At 40.5% G+C, this 19,843-nt stretch overlaps 3 protein-coding genes across 3 annotated transcripts; all 3 read right to left on the bottom strand.

Annotated features, from left to right (window-relative positions):
• LOC145465902 (uncharacterized) lies at window positions 1-6,303 on the bottom strand. The gene is made up of 5 exons (XM_081449665.1): window positions 5,799-6,303; window positions 5,183-5,238; window positions 2,139-3,353; window positions 1,184-1,433; window positions 1-533 (listed from the first exon to the last, which is right to left on the bottom strand). The coding sequence occupies exons 2-5, from the start codon at window positions 5,226-5,228 to the stop codon at window positions 272-274; spliced, it is 1,773 nt and encodes a 590-aa protein (XP_081305791.1). The 5' UTR covers window positions 5,229-5,238; window positions 5,799-6,303; the 3' UTR covers window positions 1-271.
• A 1,816-nt stretch (window positions 6,304-8,119) lies between these two features.
• Window positions 8,120-14,881, bottom strand: LOC145465825 (uncharacterized). Its single transcript, XM_081449582.1, has 5 exons — window positions 14,362-14,881; window positions 14,178-14,255; window positions 10,181-13,696; window positions 9,422-9,671; window positions 8,120-9,160 (listed from the first exon to the last, which is right to left on the bottom strand). Exons 2-5 carry the CDS (start codon window positions 14,224-14,226, stop codon window positions 8,905-8,907), a joined length of 4,071 nt encoding a protein of 1,356 aa, XP_081305708.1. The 5' UTR covers window positions 14,227-14,255; window positions 14,362-14,881; the 3' UTR covers window positions 8,120-8,904.
• A 1,520-nt stretch (window positions 14,882-16,401) lies between these two features.
• On the bottom strand, window positions 16,402-19,716 carry LOC145466068 (chymotrypsinogen 2-like). The gene is made up of 6 exons (XM_081449849.1): window positions 19,628-19,716; window positions 19,509-19,529; window positions 19,063-19,377; window positions 17,990-18,097; window positions 17,234-17,574; window positions 16,402-16,509 (listed from the first exon to the last, which is right to left on the bottom strand). The coding sequence occupies exons 1-5, from the start codon at window positions 19,668-19,670 to the stop codon at window positions 17,234-17,236; spliced, it is 828 nt and encodes a 275-aa protein (XP_081305975.1). The 5' UTR covers window positions 19,671-19,716; the 3' UTR covers window positions 16,402-16,509.
• Window positions 19,717-19,843: the final 127 nt, after the last annotated feature.

Below are 19,843 nucleotides of genomic sequence, written 5' to 3'. Positions count from 1 at the left end.
TCACGCAGAACTTGTTTTATTTGCTCCCATATTCATAGTTACCATGGAAAGAGCAGAGACTAATTAAAATTTACACAGCTTTAATAATGGGTCTACAGATTTAACGAGTTTACATTGAAGCGATCGATGTTTTTAAAAGTTATGGCTCAATATTCGAGCCCTTCTTACGTTTAGCGGTAATACAAGATTACATTCTTTTTTTTTTTTTTTACTCTCATCGACTTGTTAATTAAACGCAGACATGTTAATATTGGCGAGGTGGTCTTGGGTCCTACAATAGCTTTTTGTCTCGAAGTTTATCGCAGTAGCTCGGGTCAAAAGTCCCTTTAAACACATTCTTCTTGTACTCTCCCTTGTAATTTCCAGACGGCTTAAAGCGTCCCACAACGAAGACGCAGGGCATTCCGTTTTGCTGACCAGGTGCCATTCCTATCCCGAACTCGGTGCTGTCAGACCACACCAATTGAGTGAAATGCCCTGTTGACATGCTAAACTCTCCTCGATTGAAGTCATAAGCGCATACCTCATTATACCTGAATAGAGACAAAGAGAAAAGATATAGTGGCTGAGCCAGATACATCACGAAAAATGCAATTCCTGATGGCACGATGGAGATGCTCGCGGGGTGTCATGGCACGTTTAGAGAGTATGTAGGCTTTTGGTGGGAGATTTAAGTCATTCTGAGTCGATCTAACAGTCTTAGCAAGCTTTGTTTTAACATCTTGTATGCATATATGACAGTAAATTGTTCTTCCTTAATAATTTTGTTCCCTTTCGTTGGTGTCTCGCGCTGCTGCAATAGACTAGTAATACGTTTTCACATAGTTTTTGGTTGCCACATCTAAAGGGTGGTTTTTAGTGTTTTTATTTTTGGATCTGGCGTAACACAGGTTCAAACTGTTAGACTAACCGATAGTTGTAATATGCAAGAATACAGATTATGGTATTAGACAGAATACATCTACGTCAGATGTCTGACTGACGCATCCTCTATTTAAATTGAATGTCTCGTCTTAGGGTAGTCAGAATAACTTGATGGTATATCATGAGGCGTAAAAGGAAGCGGGCAACAGAACTAGACTGAATTTGACCCACGGCACGAAAGGAGCACTCCTCTCGGTAACATTTTTTTTAATACTCAGGAGAAAGAAGAGAAAATACATTACAGTAAAAATGTTATCACCAGTTCGTTATGGCCTCCTTTGCAGTAAGAGGTACTCCATATTGCTTGCAGCCCATCGCAAGGTTCTCTCCTTCGTCCAGGTGTTTCACAGCAACATAGTCATGTTGAAGTGATCCCATGCTGGCGATCTTCTCGGCATACTTTTTAGCTTGAAGACTAAGCTCGGGGCTTAACTTCATTGGGAGTGCTCGATGTATCTTACGGAAAGCGTTGGTTGTGGTAACTGCGTCATCTTCAAACTCCTTATCACCTAAAAATATATGTATAATTATGTGATTATATCATACCAAATGACGTCATAATATTTTCAAAACTCAAGTGGAACCACGAGCGACAAGCGACCTTGCATCTATTGTCTATAAGATTTTAGGGCATGGACCGAAAAATGTGGTCACAATAACACCAAAAATTTACCAGGGCGCGCTGTAGTTCTTGAGATCACTTTTTTCGCTTGAAGCCGACGAGTTTCTCGAAAATTCCGCGCCAAATTTCCCAGTTGGCATTTCAGAACTTGACGGTTCCGGTTTCTTGGAAAGTTTGCGGCAATTTGTAAGTTCTCAGTCCCTTGAATTGCGTCATAGGTTAGATTATGTTCGTGTTCTGTACTATCATGGACCACAGCTCTCGACCAGTTAGCCCCCAAGAACGTTCCAATTAACGTAAACTATGAGTACTTTAAGACTCAGCCGTTAGAATATTTTTTAATTGGCCAAAGAAAGTATTTGTTTTACCATTCTGTAACTTTCAGTTCAAGTCAGCTAGCAAAGCAAAAACTCAGCCATGACTTGGTTAGTTCGCCAGTTGGGTTTCAGGGTTTTACAACTTCAGAGTCGTTGCCTGTTTTGGCCTCGAGCCCTAATTGGCTTATTGGCTGATTTGATGGCTTTAGTTTGGAATTATGACTATCATTATTTTCATAACCAGTGTTTACCAAGCGTTCTCATCATTCGCTTACTTTGCAACTGCATTTCCTTTTCCCCTCCTTCAGCCTTCATGGGTGAAGTAAGTAATTTGCCACTCGTTTGTTTACTTCCGAATCGTTCTGCTTGTCCCGGCTTCTGGCCTACTTCTCCCAAGCCTCCTTTGTTGTCAGCCTCGGGTTTATGGAACTCCCCGGAGCAAGCTACAGATGTAATAACAGCACCGTTCGCTCCTTTAGTGGTTTTCCAGTGACAATTGGGCCCGAGATTTTCGTGGAGCCCCAGTTTCGTTTGTTTATCAGTTATCAGTTTCGAAGCTTCAGCCACTTTGCTGTCGTTTTTCCCGTTTCCGTAATTTCGTATTCCAGGTATGTTGAAAGGGAAATGTCCAACATCAATGTTTTGATTTTCCGACTCAGGCTTTATGTTCGAGGCCACGGAGATGTCAGTCTGGTTTTCTTTTGGACTGGTAGTTTTGTAATTCGTCCCAACATTTTGCCCATTCACTGCGATTGTGACGATTTTGTTGGGGGCATTTTCTTCAGTAGGGTTCTCTTGGTCACCGTTGGCCAAAGAGTTATTTCCCAGGCCTATCGTTACTCCGCTGGGTGAGGTAGGTCTAGCAGGAGTTTTTAGTGTTATGGCTACACCTGGCGCCTTAGAAATGGTGCCGTTGGTCAGCTTTTCTTGGTCTTTCCCTTGGTTGAGACCTTCTTTCATCTTTTGTGGCAGCTCCTGAGATAACGCTAGTTGTGCGTTAGAAGATTCTTCTGATTCACTCATTGGATGTTGCTCCGTACCGTTTACTTGCTTCTGTTCAGTTTTAAGCGGGTCAGTAGTACCACCCGATTCTTGATGTTGTTGGATGGCTTCCCCTTGCTGATTGGACAATGGCTCTGGTCCCTGTAACTTGGAAATCGTTTGATTGACAGCTGCCTCTTTTTCTTGAGTTCCTTGGGGTGCTTTCTGATCCGTGGCTCCCACAGCTGTAGCATCTGTGATGTTGGCTTTAATATCGCTTGCTCTGGGTCGTTCATGAAACAGAGGACTTCCGCTCAAGAGAACAAAATCTTGAAGTGGAGTGGGGACCGTTTCTCGCTGTGCACCGGTTGCTACAACATGCGTTGGTGAATGGTGTCTTGCACACGGCTTATGCTGGTGTTTAGAACCATGTGCAGTACTTCTGTCATTGAGTAAGTCGTTCTTCTTGTGGTGGTGTCCTTTGTGAGGTAGGGTTAAGCCCTCGATCACTACAAGGCCCAAAACAGAACCAAAATACTAATATTAGAAGGTATAGACAAAAGGGTAGAGAAATATTCTTTGAACAAAATGTGCATAAGAATTTACTAAGTAAATGCTTTGTTAAAATACTGTACAGGTATGTTTCTTCGCCTGCACGAACAAGATGATAACATGCTTACAACATAACAGCAAAGCGCCTCGGTAAAGTCGTGCTGTTAAACTCATGGTGTGAAGCAAGTTATCTTCTCTCCGCGAAGGAAATTCATTTCCATTGGTAATTTTATAAAAGAGCTCAGTCAAAGCTTTAGCTTTGCATCATCGACATTTATAATGCCCTTAGATAGCTAGAGGGACTCGAACAACTCTCTAGACGTCCTGCGTACATCATAACTCGATGACGCACGCAAAAGCGTGAAAGAAGTGTTAGTTAACCAAAGATTACTAGCCCGGCTTTGTCTTATCAACGACTAAACTGTTCTAGACCTTAATTTAAGGAAAACGGAGAAGCGATATTATTCAGACAGCTACATAGCCTGTGTGTGGGTATTACATCTGTACTTATTCCCGTCAGATTTGTCTTGTCCAATACTCTTCACGGTCTACACAGTTTGAAACAAAATTTAAAGTCCCGGGAAAGCTCGCATTCTGATTTGCTGTGCATCTTTTATTATTGCGTTCTTTCTAATCGGGTAATGCAGGAAAATTCGAATTTTGTTATTTATCTTTCTGTGGACACCAATTTGCCCCCCCCCCCCCCCGAAAAAAAAACAATTATTCAAGGACGAATGACGTCATCTCAATGCTCGTTCGTGTGCTTTCTTTCGAGTGTTATGCAATATTGCGAACTTTCGTGTGTCGAAGCAGTTTATTGTACCTTACTGTAGCGGATAAGTTGTTTATTTAAAGTTCGAAGTCTGTGTTAATGGAATTTAAAACCGTTGCAGACATGTCTTCACGAAATTTGTACGACTTCTCGTACGAACAGAAAGCTGTAGTTTGGCTGCATGTTGTGTACCCTCTTCTCTTTTCAATTCGACCAAAACCAACGCTGCTTTCTGCTGAGTAGATCAAAGGAGGAACTGTGTAGTTTCACTTCGCTGGCCTAGATTTCTGTGCGCAAATTAAAGTGTTTACATAGGAAAAGTGTTCAACTCCCACAGGATTGTGTTGGTACACAAACATGTTCTAAGTTTCATTGTTTCGGAAACAAAAATGCCCTGTAGGTGTTCCCCAAAGCCAAGGCGAATCAAGGTCGTGTTCGTAAACAGAATAATCGTCCTAGTTTTGGCAATAAAAGCACGTCGTCTCGCATACCGACGGAACAGGAATCGTTTGTGTCGATTTACACGGTCAGTATAAATTATGGACTGCGGGTTGGGGACTGCGGACTACGGACTAGGTATAAAACATGGACTCGGGTTTAAAACGCGGACTGCGGACTAAATGCGGCCTACCAGCTGCAGTCCGTGTTTTTTTTGCTGACCGGTCCTAACTAATATTACGTAATACATGTATAAACGAGAACAAACCCTCTTGAATGCACGTGCTTTGCGATCAATTCATTTGTTTTCGCTCCTGCTGGAGGGAGGCCAATTTCAGTCTACCTAGCAGCTCAGGCACAAAATGCTGTTCCTAGATTTTTTGCTTTTATAACATACCAAACCTACCAAAATTCGAACGCACTCTTTAGTCTGCGATTACTACTAGTCCAAAACATATTCTTTTATGTCGTTTTCCTAGGCAATCGCTATATATGCAAATTCAAGGGACGCTGTCTATTTCCTATTTGGCTGTAAAACAACACATATAAGTTTCAGATCAATGATGTAACACTCACCGCACTGCAAAAGTATAAACGCTGCTATGGATCTCAAACAGCTCATTTCGTTAACTCTGCAGTGAGAAGATATCAATTAAATTGAATCTTTTATAAAGCTTTTAGCTAGACAAAATGCAGCTTAAATTACTATTAAGCAGCACTCCCTTCTGCTCAGTCAAAAGGGCTCTAAGATGAATCTGGTCCTATGAGAGACCGAAAGGTCAGTTTACGAAATATCGGCTTGTGGCGACCGCGATAATGTGGAGAACAGCAAGGATTTCCAATCGACACTTCGCTACGATCAGCGTGCGTGTTAGAATTGCAAGAGTTGATATTATCCGCTGGTTATCGAAATTGTTTGTTGATCAAAAAGCTCAGCGATGATCAACTTTGTTACATGTATCGTTTCACCGCCCGTCTCATGACCGGAAAGTAATGCTGGAAATGCCGAAACTTCGTCTAGCTTCAAGTTCAATTCTTCAGTTCGAGTTAGGATACAAAGTGCCGATGAACAAAAAAAGATAAAGGATTTAGTTTCTAATTTAGACAACGTTAAGAAAGGAAAAACCAAAGTACTGTTTCCTAATACAAATAAATGGTATTGCATCAGTAAACAGTTTCTTGCAGTACAAACCTGTGAATGTCAGCGAGTAAACACGGCCTTGTTTACAACTGGCAATGAAGTATAAACGGTCGTTCACGTTCTCCTATTGTTTCCTTTCTACTTTTCTGAAAAATTTTCCGAGGGTTAGGATTATTTTTCAACAGTAATATAAAATATGCATCGTCCTAGATGCAAAACCCTTGAAGACCTACAAGTTGAAACAATTATCTCATGCCTAGACTAACAAGATACGGGTATGTCAAGGACTTTTTAACGCTTGAAGAATTCTCGTACTTTTCAAACCTGCCAATTTATCCTGTTTAACACTCAAGCAGTTTATTCCAGTGATATTGCAGGACGAGTCAAAAATTGGCCACACAAAATGAAGGAGAAAAAAGAAAACACATGATATACCATACAAATCTGACAATACACGGACCTTGTGCTTCTTTTTTTTTAGATGGCGAAGAAATTATTATCGTAAGGGATTCTAATTTTAAAAAGAATATGGGATGCTGCGTTTACAAAGGCACTTATGGTCGGGGTACATTTAAAGTATATCCCATGATTTCTGACTATCTACGAAATGTGAAAGAACTTATTGAAGAGGTTCTGTGTGAAAAAAAACAGGAGTAGTCCGACAGTTGTCATATATGATCCAAGTCTCTCAAGATAGGGGGCTTTATTATGACTAAAATAACAACGCATAAGTCTATATTCGTGATATGGTTAAATATGGCAGGAATTTATTAAACTTTGATCGTTGGATTTTACTGTGCAGTTATTCTCCAAACTGGCGCTAGTGGTCGGGGGTACTCTACAAAGTTTTGTACTGGGAGGCTCCGCCCCAGAGTCCAACCCCTTAACCTTTTGTATAAAACTTTGAACTTTTATACAGCAAAGGTACCCCTTTCACCTAGCTAAAGAACACTGCAGCCTTTCTCCAAACCCTTGGAATGAAGTTAATAAACAATACTACAGGAAAACATCAAACATTGCCAGAAGAGATGATAACCATTATTAAAGGACAAGTACCATTTATTCAGTTCCCCTACCCTGTTATATATCTCAATTGGTGAATTCCCTACCCTTTTATATACCTCAAGTTCGAAAAAGGTGCCCCTTTCAGGCGGGGTCTCCCCTTGTAGTCTATTATAGGGAGAAACAAGCGATTGGCACGAGACCATTTTCATTTCCATTTCAAGTTTCTTAACCAATCATATGAACAAATTCAACTAAATCATCATTAGTCCTGGCTCTCCCCTGGGAGAATAGGGCCATAAAATTCAACTCGGAAAAGTCATGCCTTTAATGGCTTTAAAGTTACTAGCGTTCAAAGTTGGTGGGTCTCTCAGTCCCCCTCCCCCCACCACCACCGGCCTGAACTGATACTTCCAAATCCAACTTCAATTCGACCAACGATAGCTCGTGACTTTATGGCGGATGTGTGTTGCTGAGAAAAAAAAAACTTCAATTGACCTGGGCGTGTGGAGAAGACTTTCTGTTGCGGCCTAATTGACTGTACTACGAGGTCGGAGGAAAACAGGATGTGAGTTGATGCTGCGTCAAGACAAGGTACGGGTAATATGGCAAAAAAGCAAGATGGATAAAACCTGCATTACGAGCGGATGATTAATAACGTGAACCAGGGTTCAGGATATCAGTGGTAGAAAAAAAATACTTAAACCGGAGAAATATGTGACAGTTAGTAAGAGTAAAATGATTCACACCGATAAATTAATTTTGTGGTGAAAAAGGACTAACCTTGAGTGAAATTAAAATTATATCCTGTGGAGTTGCTCCTCCAGCGGCCTAATCAGGACAGGTGGTAGTGTACGAGTGTCGGGGCCAGTGTATGAGATAAACAACTACGAAATTGCTACTGAATCAGTTCTTAAACAATAATGTCAGGCGGCGTCCACACTACGCCGGAGAAAATTGAAAACGCAGCTTTATTTTTACGGTTAGGCCTATCGTCCACAATAATCCGTCACGAAAACGGAGCTTTTCGAAAGCGCTGTTCAAGGAGGAGAAATTTGAAAACGATGGCTTTTTCGCTGTCGTGTCGACGGAAAACATTTTGAAAACGGAGCTTTTCGAAAAGAATGTAGTCATGATTATCAAGTGATCTCCTTACCCCAGTTTTCCTCAAACGCAAATCGAAAATAACCTGTGATTGTTGCATTTTTAAATTCCTCCAGCGAAGCTGAGGACGGGTCCGTCCTTAGAGTCTTTATGCATTATCCTTTACACGTGCTTGTTTGGGGATAATAAAGCCTCGTGCCTGCTCATGCGATCACCGCACACTCGCGCAGTTCTTTTTTCTTTTTTGGGTGAGGGGGGGGGGGGGGGGGCGGAGGACTAACAGGCAATTCCCTCTATGAGACCGGCGAGCCTGCAGGGAATCATGGTAGTTGTATTCCTGAAAAAGAAATATCCAATCCAAAAAGATGAATACAACTACTATGATTCCCTCCAAGCACGTCTCATGGTGGGAATTGCCCATTATGGTACAAGGATTGTAATAACAACTTCTGCTTCCGTAAGAATATCACAACAGTCACTATACCCTTCATCTCCAATATTTATTATAAAGCAAATTTATTCATTTCATTTCTTTTACATTTATTTATAACAATATTTCTTTACACTGATTAAGAACAGGTTTGAGCCACTCAGAAAAAAATACAGTTTTCTCATAATTGTACTGCAGGCTGCAGATTTACAGATTGCATCTGGATTAAGCATCAAACTGGAATACATTTTTGGATTTTTAAGATTCTGATAAGCAGCACTCAATTTCAAAATGACTATTTAAAATAAAAGTACCGCGAAAAGAAACAAATAAATAAATATCTCCAAAGCAGGCCTAATGTCATTAGGTGCAGCGCCCGCTACGGAGAGACTTCAACTGACCACAAAATTTGTTTAATTACAGTTATTTTTAAATTTACACATTTCCTTATTAGTCTTTTCAGGCAGCCTGGGAAATAATGCATAAGAAGGTGATTTAAAACCTCTAAAATGAGTCAATCTCAATCATTCTATCTGCTGAAAGCGATCTTACGTTCTTACGACTAGATGCAAATTTATGGCAAACTTAAATTTTCAGCTATGAACACAGATGTTGTTATAGCTACTTCTTAACGTTATTGCAATATTCTTCGTTGAAGTTTCCTCTTAGCACTTGGTCCCGAAATTCCCCCATCATATTACCCGCGATTTCATAACGCCCGACAACATAGATACATGGCATGCCATTCTGTGTTGCCTTTCCCTGTCCTATGCCAAGCTTAGTGCTGTCCTTCCATACCACCTGGGTAAAGTGGCCAGTGCCAGAACTGAATCCGCCATCAGGAAATCTGTAACCAGGTTTGCATACCTCGTCGTACCTTAATGTGGCATAACAAAACAAGTCTTCGTTAGAAAATAATGCTGAAGTATATGAACAGTTACACTCTGAAGCCCCTCTGCGAATGTCTTAATGTATTTTACTTCTAGAGTCTGTGCATGTACATGTGGTGTACTAGCTATCGCTCAAGGTACTGCGTTTCTGTATAATCATCGTTAATTTAACCTGGCAGAAGTGCTGGTAAAGTAATCTTGACTAGTATCAAAGAACTGAAAAATACTATAAATGTTTCAGAACATACCACATCTTAGTCGCAGATTCTCCTGTCAGGGGAGTGCCGTTAGAAGAGCACGCGTATGCCAAATTTTCGCCGACCGACTCTCCTCTTTCTGCCCGAGAGGAATGCAGTAGCTGTCCCATATTTGCAATCTTCTGTGCATATGCCTTAGCTTGGTTAGAAAGATCTCGACTTAAAGACATGTCTGGAACTCCATGTGTCTTGCGATATTTGTTGTGCGTCTTTAAAGCTTCTTCCTCAAAATCTGAATCACCTATTTTGAAAGACATGAACAAATGTGTAATGATTATTACCCTTACATCACTAGTTCACATGAATTCTGATTTCCTGGTACACTGTAGGTCCTGAAATAAATTGATTTTAAAATGCCGAATAAGGAAACGAATTACTAGATAAATAATATGTACTAAACAACAGTCTTAAAGATCGCACGAAAAAACATAAATTGGATGGAAAATGCCTAAATGAGACGAACGAACATTTACATGCACAATCACATGAATTTAAGGGTTTTTGTAAAACTTCTGTTGTTTTCATTCTTGTCCAAACTGTTAATTCCACGACAATCATCAAATGAACCAGTCTGGTAACAATGAGCAGCTCAGGCTGGTCGAGGTCATTCCTCGCTACATGGCGATGGTTTCCTCTTTTTTCCTCGCTTTTTTTTTTTTTTTTTTTTCATTTTAGTTCGATAACGCGCACACAATTTATATTATCTCTTACTACAGTTAAGGGAGAATGTGGGAAATGGAAAATGCTTACCCTGTGGCTCGTTAGAATTGGTACTGCTTCCACCAAGGGCGCCTCCTCCACCAATCGATGGGCTAGGAGATGGACTAGGTTGGGGAAGTGTTGGTCTATACCTATACCTTGGCCGTCGTCCTTGCCTTGGTCTTCTAAGCCTTTGTCCCCATGCTGGTCTATTAGGACGTCTCAGGTTATATTGCCATCTCCAAGGATATCTTCTCCGACCATTCACTTCAGGTCCCCTTTCCGGGGTGCTATCTATTCTGTGCTCCACGTAATGGGTCGTTTTTCGACTGTTCAAAAGTGGAATACCCTTTGCCATCTTTAAAAAATAAACAATCTTTTGATTTCTGTTGTCGTGTTCATTTTCTTTATTTAGTTGGCTGTTCTGCCTTTCTTCAGAAGTTTCTCTTGTGTCGTTTCTTATTCCCAAAAAAGGCATTAGTTTCTGCCCTTCGCTTAATTCTTTAGAATTGTCCGCTACCGGCATCACGTTACCTTCTTCTGGGGTTCCAACATTAACTTCATGTGGCTTATAACCTAATCCAGTTGGTCTTGGCGAGTTTTGTGAGCTTTCTACTGGTTTGTCACTTGTATCAGGCCTACTTTGGGCATCACTTGGCGATATTTCCATACTTTGTTCTTCTTGGTGTAAACTTGCATCGTTGATGAACGTGTCTTCATGATCAGGTTTGTTATCGACTTTATTCGATGAAAGCATGTGGTCTGATGTTTCACTTTGCGTTGTTGAATCCATGTTACTACTACTCAAAGGCCTAACTCTATTTGACTCTGAGACGGGCGGCAATGCTTCATCTGACTGCTGTCTCTGTTCTTTTTCTAACGACTTATTTTGATCTGACGTGTCACTAGAACCAAAATTAGTCGCAGTTTGATGTTCCGTGCTACTTTGCAATGAGTCTACGGGCTGTTGTTCTTGGTTGAGGTTTGCACCGTTGTCTGAATCTGTTGAAGACACCCTGTTTGATATATCTTGCTGCTTTGTTCCTTCCATTTGGCTGCTTCTCAAGGGAAAATCTTCTCCTGCCTCACTACCTGCCTCAGAGCTTGATATAGATGCCTCGACTGGCTGTTGCTCTACGTTCTGTTGCAATTCCACATTTTCATGGCCAAACATCTTCGGATTACTACCCTCCCGATCGGAAAGCGGAGAATGCTCCTCTTTATCACCTTCTCTTTGGTTTTCTGTGTGTCCTTGTGACTTGACTGAACTGTCACTCGACGCAACGTTTGTGTCAACCCCAGGCGCAATGCTACTTTCTAGCGCCTCCTGTGGTTGAGGCGAGTCAACTCCGTTTGCAAATGTACTTTCATGATCCGGCAGTTTATCAAGTGTTCCTTTCTGTCTCGTTGCCTCAGATTCTTCAGAGCTGCGGTCATTTGGTAATTCCTTATTCTGATGACTAAAAGCCGTCGAAATGCTTCCTTCCCTGTATGGACGTGAAGACGATATCTCATTAGTAGCTCCATTTGGAATAGACGCTTGTCCTAGTGAGTTGATTGAACTGGCGCTCGATTCTTCATTTTTATTACGTTCATGTTCAACACTACTTTGTGATGTGTCCTCCTGTTCCTTTTGTGGGATGGAATCATTGGTAGAGGTATCTTCGTGTTGCGGTGGGGCGTCCACTGCACTCGCCGGGAGCATTTGTTGTGATATATCTTGTTGTGTTTCTATTTCATTGTGGTTAGTATTTGAAGCCTCAGGGTTGGTACGCGATCCTTCAACTGACTGTTCTCTCTGGTCTTTGGTCAAGTCCTCATTCCGATTACTTGACTCTGCTGGGCTACTACCCTCTCGAAATGGAAGTGAAGGTGGTGTTATATTTGATGAATCATGTTCTTCTGATTTTTCAACAGAAAATGTATTGTCAGGAATAGCACTTTGTATAGGAGTTGCATGGTTACTTTCTCCTTGCGATGGTCCTGTCATTATCTTGCGCGTGAGCTCTTGATCAAATGAACTTTCAATTATCTTATGGGGTCGCAGTTGATTAATAAATTCGTCTACTCGAGAATCCCCTTCATTTTGAGTAGAACTCTGTAAGGGCATTGTCATGGATTCATTCGTTTTTTCAATCGGTATTTTCCTTGACTCAAGAGCGACGCGAGAGTTCTGATCCCCTGTGTTAGCGTGATTATTCATATTCGGTGGCCCACTTGCCCCTTCCGTGTGCTCATGATTTTGATGTAAAGGTTGCCGACCAAGTTGTTCGTACGAGGTATCTACTTTGCCGTTTTCAGCGTCTATGGCAGTTGAAGTTGGGATGAATTCACTCTGTAACTGTATGTTTTTATTTCCGAGTTTAGAAATTTCTTCGTTGGTCCCGAAACCATTTGATAAAGCAGGAGAGGTCCCTGACTCTTTTTCAGATGGTTCCACACCTTTGGGAAGTTCATCCATGCTTGGTTGGTGTAATGAATTCGCTGGCCTCTCATATTCAGTAGGTCCAGTTGTAATATTTGAATGAAATTCGTGGTGTTGTTCCCCGCCAACGCGATATCCTTGCTTTTCTACAAATCGTCCTTGATTATAAACACTTGAAACTAACAGGTTTGACTCCTTGTCGTACGATTTGACATTAATTTTGTCGGACAGTTTGTTGTTAACTTGCTGTTCCCCAGCAAACGGACCAGTACCATCTACGTTACCAGCAAAATTCTCTTGCGTTTTACCTGTTACCAAGATTTGGTGCACTTGTTCCACAGGACGATCACTAAGTGGATTCTCGGCGGATTTCCCCCTATGTTGATAATGGTTATTTGCTTCTTTGTAATTTCCAGATAAAGGGGTCGCCTTGAGATGTTTCATTTGCGACAAATCTCCTGATACTTCGTGTATTTGTGTGTATTTCGCATTTTCCAATCTTTCACTTTTTGAGTTGTAGGGGGATGCATTCGAAGAAGATTGTTGATTTGCATCATAATTCTCTGTATTTTTCTGCACTTCTTTTCCTACTTCACTTGATGGAGATGTTTGAAAGTGCTGATTCTCCTTTGGTTTCTCGTTAACAGCAATTCCCACTACACCCTCCCCTGTATGAACTTCCTTTTGAATTTGGACACTGTCTTCCTCCTTGGTGTGGTCATTGCTCTTCTCGGCTTGCAGCTTGGCGAAACCTGTACCCTTATTTCGGTCACGCTCTTGGGTCCTATCAGACTCCGAAACTGGTGTACCGTTCAGGAGCGGAGCCCCTGTGAATAGTGCCTCGGTGTAGCTATAACCGTCATCCGATGGATATCCTTCCGAAGATGTTTGCAGCGTTGCCGCAAGATCAGTGCCTGGTTTATTATGATGATGATGGTGGTGGTGGGTTCCTTTCGAAGGCTCGCCGTTTAGTTTGTCTGATTCGCCTCTGAGCTTAGAGGAAAGAATCATCCCCAGCCCCTTGCGATTATGCTCATCCTCGATGGGGTTTCCCATAAGTAGTACATAGTGAGACTTATATTTCGGTATAGACTCCTTTTTGCTGTGCTTCTTCTTTATGGACTTAGAGAGTGTATTTTTCGCTGCAAGTGTAAAGCAAACGCACCCACTGAGAATCATACATTTTGCTACATTATGGTCAGGGTCGAAATTACACTTTATTAAGAATTTTAAAAATTAAAACCAAACGTTGACGTAACCTCGCTGCAAGTGTAAAGCAAACGCACCCACTGAGAATCATACATTTTGCTACATTATGGTCAGGGTCGAAATTACACTTTATTAAGAATTTTAAAAATTAAAACCAAACGTTGACGTAACGTAAGGGAAAAAGATAACAACGTCCTTTTCTGTGAGTTCGCAAAATAACGATGCATTGTAAATAAGTAAATATTTGGACAATATAGATAGCTTGACGATGGCAGTCAACTTTAAAGACGATGCCTTAATTATTTTTATGCTACTTACTAGCCACCAAACCATTTGCTTATGTAACAAGAGGAAGTAACTTTTCTCCTATTTCCCTTGAGGAAGAAGTACTCCCTGATTACTTTAGAAACTTACCAAGAACGAGAGCCATAAGAGCGAACGCAAGTTTCAGCCTAAACATCATGGTACTTTTGAGTACTGACTGCAAGGAAACTGTGAGTAAACTGCTGTTAAAAAGCTTTCATCGCATATAAAAGCAAGAATCAGAACACAACTCTCGAACATTTCTACGGCTCGAAAATAATTCTTCCGAACTCACCGTCCAACGCAAATGAGGGAGAAATGTAGATTAGAGAGTTATCATGGGGAGTTGTCTTTTTCAGCCTTGTGTCACCTGAAGTGCCTCAAGCTGTGAACTTCAGTTTTGTTGAAAAAGAAGAAGAACTATTTTCTTATTTCTTGTGTTCGTTTTCGTTAGACAAGACACCTAAAATCGACAAACGACAAACAAAAGCTATCAGCGAATTTTTTTCACGGTAGCTTCCTCTGCGTGTATTACTTCATGTTTTGTTTAATTTCAAAACAGGTAAGGTCACAAAACTCAAGTACTGCCATTAACCTTGACAGCTTGACAATTCCTTGCTCTTTTCTGACAGGGCACTCTCGCGGCGAGTTTGCTACATTTCTCGTCACAGAGGTCCTAAAAGTAAGATTGATACCTTCCCTCGTAAGCGAATGTTCCTAGCTTGAACATCAAGATGAAAATATAAAGCGAATTGCTGAAGGACAGAAAATTTTAACTGGCTTTAAGACACGACGACAACATCTGAAAACGTCTACCCGACTTTTTCAACTTGACATCACGTGCACGAGTAACCAATCACGGCAACGCTCTTCAGTTTCATGGCTTCACTGCACTTGCAATCCTCGACAACACTAAACTATTGTATTTAGGGTTTCAATTACTGAAAAAAGTCCTTTGGGTTTTGACTTAAAAAGTTAATCAATGCTTACACTATTAATTTCATTTTGATAAGTCAAGTTACGTTTTTTTAATCAAAGAGCAAAGTGTTGGTTTGAATCGACGAAACAAAACACGTACTGATGTCCATAATATTAATTCGCTTTGATTTTAAAAATACTTACAAGGCTAAAAAAGTTTAACGTAAAAACAGAACTTTTTCGACAGTAGGTCATCTTCAGAGTAATATGATCTCGTGTCGAAAACGTTCGATTTTTACTTTTAACATTTTTAGCCTTGTAAATAGAAATTATTTTCCAAACACGTATCGTTTAATGATAATGGATGTTAAAAATAATGAACACCGATTTTGACGAGGATATAAAGTATGTGTGACCACCGAACATATCTAGAGTGGACTTAAAGAAATATCGTACCCATTCTCTTTTACGACAAATGTGCAATCAACGCCTCGTGAACTGATTAGAACCATGCATAGGAATAGGTCAGAAGTGGATGAAATTCAGCCTCAAACTATCTTAGCAGGCATGACGGGGGATTGCAATTAGAGGAACATTGCTTCTGCAGATACCATCCTCAATTGCGTGATGGTTACCTGAGTTCATTTAACGTAATCTTGTACCCTTATAAAATAATAACTTGTTACCTCGTTACCCTGAGTTACCTTGTTATTTTGTTATCCGGTAAAACCGTTACGCTGATACCTTATTACCTGTCTTATTCTGTTACCTTGTTACATTGTTACTTTGTTACCTTATTACCTTAGCGAAATGTTACCCTCTGGTTACCTAATTGCCTTGTAACCTTGTACTGTTACCCTGTCACTTTGTTACTCTGGTACCTTGCAGTACCTTGCTACCCTTTTAGCCTGTTTCCTTGTCACCTTGGCCCTTCCAGACTTTGCTACTTTGTTTCCTTGTCACCTTGTTCCTTTGATGCCTTCTAGCTTTGTTACTTTGTTATTTTGTTACCTTGTTATTTTGTTGCCTTGTTAGGAGAGGCAAGGGCGGTAAACGTTGGCAAGGCAGGTAAGGTCTTGGAATACACCTAATACTATTCTCATTTTAATATGTAGCCGGGAAGCTCTGGCCTAGTTTAAAGACTGATATATTCTAGTGGTCGAAAATGTTCCCATCAAACTTTCGTCGATCATTCAGCCTTACGATGAACAAGACTTTGAACAAGGCAATATGAACGAGAAAAGCCCAAGCAAAACGAGCAAAACGTTCTACTCGATGAGTGTCATGGGGAGATTATGGAATTTATGCTGAAAGTCCCCCTGAGAGCAAACTTCAGAAGCTTCATAACCGTGATATCAGATTTAGAAATGCTGAAACGGAAGTAAGCACGTGCCCGAAAATAACAACTGCACGACGCATCTTATTATTATTTTGTTATTTTATTCTCTATTACATCATTCTGAAGTGAACATTCCGCCACTCGATATGACGTTTCAAATCTCCAGGCTTTTTGTCTATGGATTAGCTGAAATTCAAAATACAAAAACGGTAAACGCATTGACACAATAAATTCACAATACTATTCACTACCTACTTTGAGACAACGTCTCCACTTACAAGCTCGAGTTAATAATATTTCAACATTGGCTATTGATAAAAAGTCCCTTTTGGTTTTATAAACAATCCTAAATAATCGAACTTGACCTTTTCATTGCGCAATATCTCTCTTTTATTATATTAATCATTTGCAGCATTTTTGGTTGTACTATCTAGGAGATACGCAGCTGAACAAAGAACGATTGAAACACTTCCTATACACAAGCTACTCTGCACACTACAAGTCACGTGATCTACCCTTAAGCCATCGGTGACTTACTCTCTGGTAGATAGACTGGTCTGCAAGGGGCAGCGGTTTGATTAATGCTTAAGTCGAGAGAAGTCAACTTTCTTAGAACCATCTAACTTTTTCATCTAATTTGTACGATTCTTTCTTATTCTTTTCAGTGACTATCCTTTATTCTACAAAAGGAAAGAAGTCTACATAACACAAACTGGCAAGGACGGCAACATGGAGTCATTAGCTACTTTAATACTAGGTATGAATCTACAGAGGTTAACACTGAAATCATGGCCAGTGCACTTTGTAAGCAATACGCCAAGACCTTCCACAGTGGTAAGACATTAAATTTATCATTGCGACAGCATAAGAGCATGGGAAGCTTTGAGACCTTCCTTACTCCCTCCCTTACTTAGCTGCTGATGTAGCTGTTTATCCAGCCGGTAAACTTGCTGACTCTAGCGTTAACAGAGTAATGTCCCGGATGACAACCACCTGAACCCCAGCTGACCACACCCTGTAAGATCCATCTGCCTCTAGAATCCTTGCACACTATTGGTCCACCGCTGTCAGTGTTGCAAGTGCTGATGGGGCTTGAGCCGCCATGGCCCGTACAGAACATGGCGTTGGTTACAGGAATACCAGAATCTTTGTTGTCTTCCTCGCACTCTGATTGGCTAACTGTGGGAAGCATGGCTTGTTTAAGAGTGTCAGCTTGACTGTTCCAGTCCTCAGGGATTGTCAAGCCCCACCCTGCGAAAACAAGAACAACAACAACAACAACAACAATTTGCGGTATACTAACAGAATACACTGACCGTTCGTACAACTGACACTACAGTAATATAGGACAAATGTAATGGCAAATATCTCGACTATGGAACTAGTCTTCTACATCGGAACACAGCTAGCTAGAGTGAAATGAACTCTAAAGCGCACAGAATTTAGCTAGAGTAAGAGAAATCTAATGGCTTCTTCAATTTGAATTCGCAAAAAAAAAATAAGCGCAAAAAGTGCACTTTGGGGGCACTTACTCGTGGAGATGTATTATGAATTTTTATTATCTCATCACTTAATTATAAAACAAAGCGACAAGGGGAGATTACCACGTAACTTGTCACGCTCTCATTGAACGATCAGTTGCTTAGCAAATTAAAGTAATGTTTACCAGTGGCATAGCACTTCTTTCCAGCCGGAATGTTGTAGCCTTGATAAGGAAGGCAAACTAAGCCCACTTGACGATTCAAAATGGCGGGACGGTTGAGCTTGATCAATGCTAATTAGAAACAAAGATATATAATAGAATTGAAAAAAGCGTTTTGCAATGGTCATGAATGCTCTTGTTCTGAAAAGTCGTTTTCAACTCCGCGAGAAGAAAGAAGAGGTGAGAGAAAAAAGCAGATTTTTTTCGAGTATAAGTACAAGATGGAATACTATACAAGTACGACTTTTCAATTCTTGTTTGCAGGCTTTATATTGTCAGGTCACATATCCAACTCATCCCACGAGTAACCCTCTCTACTTAAAACCAACATGAAGAGTGAGGGCTCTAGAAACGTCACTAGTTTGAATTCGAAAATCGTATCCTTACTCAATCTCTTACACGTAGTCCAATCTAAAGGTGCCTAATCGAGAGCTGGAGAGACAAGCCGTGCGTGGGAATTGGAAGAACTAACTCCGCTCACACTGGGGATCTCACTCATTCATCCACTCATCCATCCATCCATTCATTCATTCATTCATTCATTCATTCATTCGTTCGTTCATCTTCCATTCAGTCAGTCAGTCATTCATTCATTCATTCATTCATTCATTCCTTTGTTCGTTCTTGCATTCGTTCACCTTTTCATTTGTTCATTGGTTGATTGATTGATTGATTGATTGACTGATTGATTGATTGACTGACTGACTGACTGACTGATTGATTGATTGATTGATTGATTGATTGATTGATTGATTGATTGATTAATGGATGGATTGATTCTCTCATTCATTCATTTTTTTGCTCGTTCGTCGGTTTTTTTTTTTTTGTTTTTTTTTCAGAATATACTTCCGCTAGCTAGGTGACGAGTTTGATTTTTTTGTTAACCTGATTCTCTAACATCTTCAATTTACTACGATATCAACATTTCCCACTGCATAGAAATTTAGCCATCAACCAGATACCAGAATACATTACTTCTATTAGCGACTAGAAAAACTCGATATGTTGTCATAAAACTAGCTACTGGCTTCACTTACCGATATCATTATTCACCATGGAAGGTTTATCGTACTGTGGGTGTACAACGATGTTTGCCACGTCAAACACCTGCTCATATCCTTCTCGTGTGCTTCTTCGGTGCTCGCCGAGAGTTATTTTAAATTCACGGTAATTTTCCGGCTTCTGAGCATGGTTTACACAGTGTGCCGCGGTTACAATCCACTGGGGGCTCACCAAGGCGCCTCCACAGTAATGTCCTCCAAGGTGATTTATCTGGACCATCCAGGGCCATGAGTTGGGGAGCGCATTATGACCACTAATGATCCTGGTCTTTGGGCGGACCCCACAAGTGGCTGAGGAAAGTATTTAGTCTTATATATTTCCTTTGTTTTCATTAACAGTCATATACAGCCATAACATAAGGAATATTTTGAGGAAAGGACAACAAAACTGAACGACATGACAGAAAAAGGGAATTTTGTACCTTCGATGCTGGTTAGAAGTCCTGGATAAAGGAAAAGATAAACATATGTAAAGAAATAAAGAGAAAATTAATATTTACAACTGAAACAGTAAATGTGTGCATCTTTAGACTCGTTATACCTGAGCCACACAGCAATACAACAACACCAACAACACCAAACATCTTTTCATTCACGTTTTTGTTCCTACAAGAACGCCGCGCCGTGCAAAGGTTTTGCTAAATGTTCTTTAACTGGGAAACGTTTCTTCGGTTTTGATACAAACGGTTTAAACAGCTTAACAGCTTATAAAAGCATCATTTCATTGGTGTTGGTAGGCTGATTGTAAAAGAAATTA

The sequence above is a fragment of the Orbicella franksi genome, chromosome 13 (genome assembly GCF_964199315.1).
Source record: "Orbicella franksi chromosome 13, jaOrbFran1.1, whole genome shotgun sequence".
Taxonomy (NCBI): Eukaryota; Metazoa; Cnidaria; class Anthozoa; order Scleractinia; family Merulinidae; genus Orbicella; species Orbicella franksi.
The sequence above is the reverse complement of the archived record's forward strand: the minus strand, read 5'-3'. Positions and strand labels throughout refer to the sequence as shown.